This window comes from Malurus melanocephalus, unplaced genomic scaffold (assembly GCF_030028575.1).
Source record: "Malurus melanocephalus ecotype Western Australia unplaced genomic scaffold, MMel_1.1 scaffold_878, whole genome shotgun sequence".
NCBI classification, from domain to species: domain Eukaryota; kingdom Metazoa; phylum Chordata; class Aves; order Passeriformes; family Maluridae; genus Malurus; species Malurus melanocephalus.
The window spans coordinates 3826-5776 of NW_026624110.1; the positions used below are offsets into that span (position 1 = coordinate 3826).

General features: G+C 43.4%; 1 protein-coding gene across 1 annotated transcript in view; it reads left to right on the forward strand.

The window, feature by feature from the left end:
* The window catches only part of LOC130585371 (gastrokine-1-like), a 4514-nt gene extending 3783 nt beyond the window's left edge, over positions 1-731 (forward strand). Inside the window, exons 6-7 of the mRNA XM_057385836.1 lie at positions 4-113; positions 643-731. Of these exons, the coding sequence (XP_057241819.1) occupies positions 4-113; positions 643-731 (199 nt within the window). The remainder of the gene's footprint in view (positions 1-3; positions 114-642) is intronic.
* The last annotated feature ends 1220 nt before the right edge of the window (positions 732-1951 follow it).

A 1951-nucleotide genomic window follows, 5' to 3' on the forward strand; every position in this document is an offset into this window, starting at 1 on the left:
CAGGAAGATCACCTTTGTCACCAATGGATTGGTCAACAACCTCAGCTCTTATGGAGCCGATGTCTTCTCTATGTGCAGCGGACTCACCACCTACATGGCTTACGAASTTCACGGTGAGTGCAARCAAGGTCTGTAAGTGACCTGGCATTTGTTTCCCTTGGAATGACTAAGGTACAATTGCTGCTTTTCTACCTTGATATTGACAGAAACTAAGCAACAAACATACATCCTTGCAGAAGAGCACCCATTGTTCAGGGAATGGGTATAAATCTGCTGAGTTGGTCTTAGTTTCTTAGTCATAAAAGTTCTTGAATTGAGGTAAAAAATACATTATTTTGAAAAATATTGAATTTAATTATTTTACTCTGAGGTGTTAATCCTGSAGTAGCATCTAATACTCTGAGCCTCTCTGGACATTGACAGTCTCCAGTTCTCTTTGTGAAAACACTCTACTGTTCAGGCTCCAGATATTGCAGTCTGGCATAGCAAAATTTTCACCTACTGACTTTAAGCATTGCTCTGGCACCTGGGAGGGCTCAGTGTCATGGTAGAAGTGAGTGCCAGGTATTAAGGGTTGTCAATGAATGCACAGAACACATAACAGCATCTAATTCAGTGCCTCTTTTTTTTGTCACTRTATAGTACCCCAGCAGAATCTCGGATCATGTATTTCACTTGCTGTSCTCAAACTTGTGGACCTGAATTATTGTCGTGGTAGTATCAAGGCCTGAAAACCTTACCCTTCTTGAACCAAGTACAGAGGCTCCAGAGCCACTGCCTGAAGCAAACCCTGATGCCATTCTTCCCTTGCATCTCCTTTTAGAGATGCCCTTTTTGGGGTTATAAATGCTGAAACAGATCAACTGGTGACCAGATCTTTAAAATAAAGTTTTTCGTTTTGGATTAACTCCAGCATATTTGTCATTACTCTATCCTTTTTTGTCTATGAACACCTCCAGAAAAACATTTCAATCCTCTCCCTTCTCCCCCAGTTGAACCCTTTAATTGCTCTTTTCATTGSCAGGTGTCAATGCAGAGCCCATCCAGAGAGTTGGGCAAGCCCCTGGGTGTGTAAAGTACAAACTAGGCATTCAGAGCTAAAACCTTCCTTCCCCATTCAGGGAAAGATGCCTCACATTAAAATCTTGATTCACATAGAACAAAAGGCAGAAGGAAAGAAGAGCAAAGAAATGAATTTGCCTTTTTTTTTAGGGGAAGCAGGGTCTCCTTTGTGGGATTTACAGAGTTGTTCTGTTCCTAAAGTAAAGCCAGGTTGGGATTCCTGTTGTTCAAAATTTAACAATCCAGATTGAGTTATTTCCTCTTCTCTAACAAAAATGCCAGGATACCCCAGGTTATCCAGGTCAACACAAACCTGTCTTTAATACAAATACCAATCACACAACATCCCTCATTTTCTGATGGTCTCTCACTGCCCCCAGATGCTTTATTCTGTAGCAGATTGAAAGCATGCAGAGTTCACTGAGGCAAAGGCATCTGAATTACCTGGCTGAGCTCACATAAGTCCTAGCAGAGGAGAGACACAGGCAGGAGTTTGTTGCTGCCAATCTCCTTCCTTCTTGATATTACACAAATTCTTTTAATTCCTCCACCATCCACCAGCAGTTTATCACTTTAATTCACTGTATTTGACACGGTGAGCAGAGTACAAAGTGGATGTGAAAGACAAAAAGCTGAGTGCTCTGCTCACAGCACTGGCAGACCTCGGCACTCACGGAGCCCCAGCAAGGCCCCACACAGGGGCAGAAGGACAGAGTGTGGCCCTGAGCAGCACAAGGGAGGATTTGGCCTCCCCTTCTCAAAGCAAGGAAGATCCCGTGACTTGTCCAGGAACAGCTGCAACAACCAACCTCATCCGAGGAGCATGGCAGAGGAGAAGAGTGTTCAGAGACATTAGTTCAAAGTGAACACCAAGTCCCATTTGCACCCT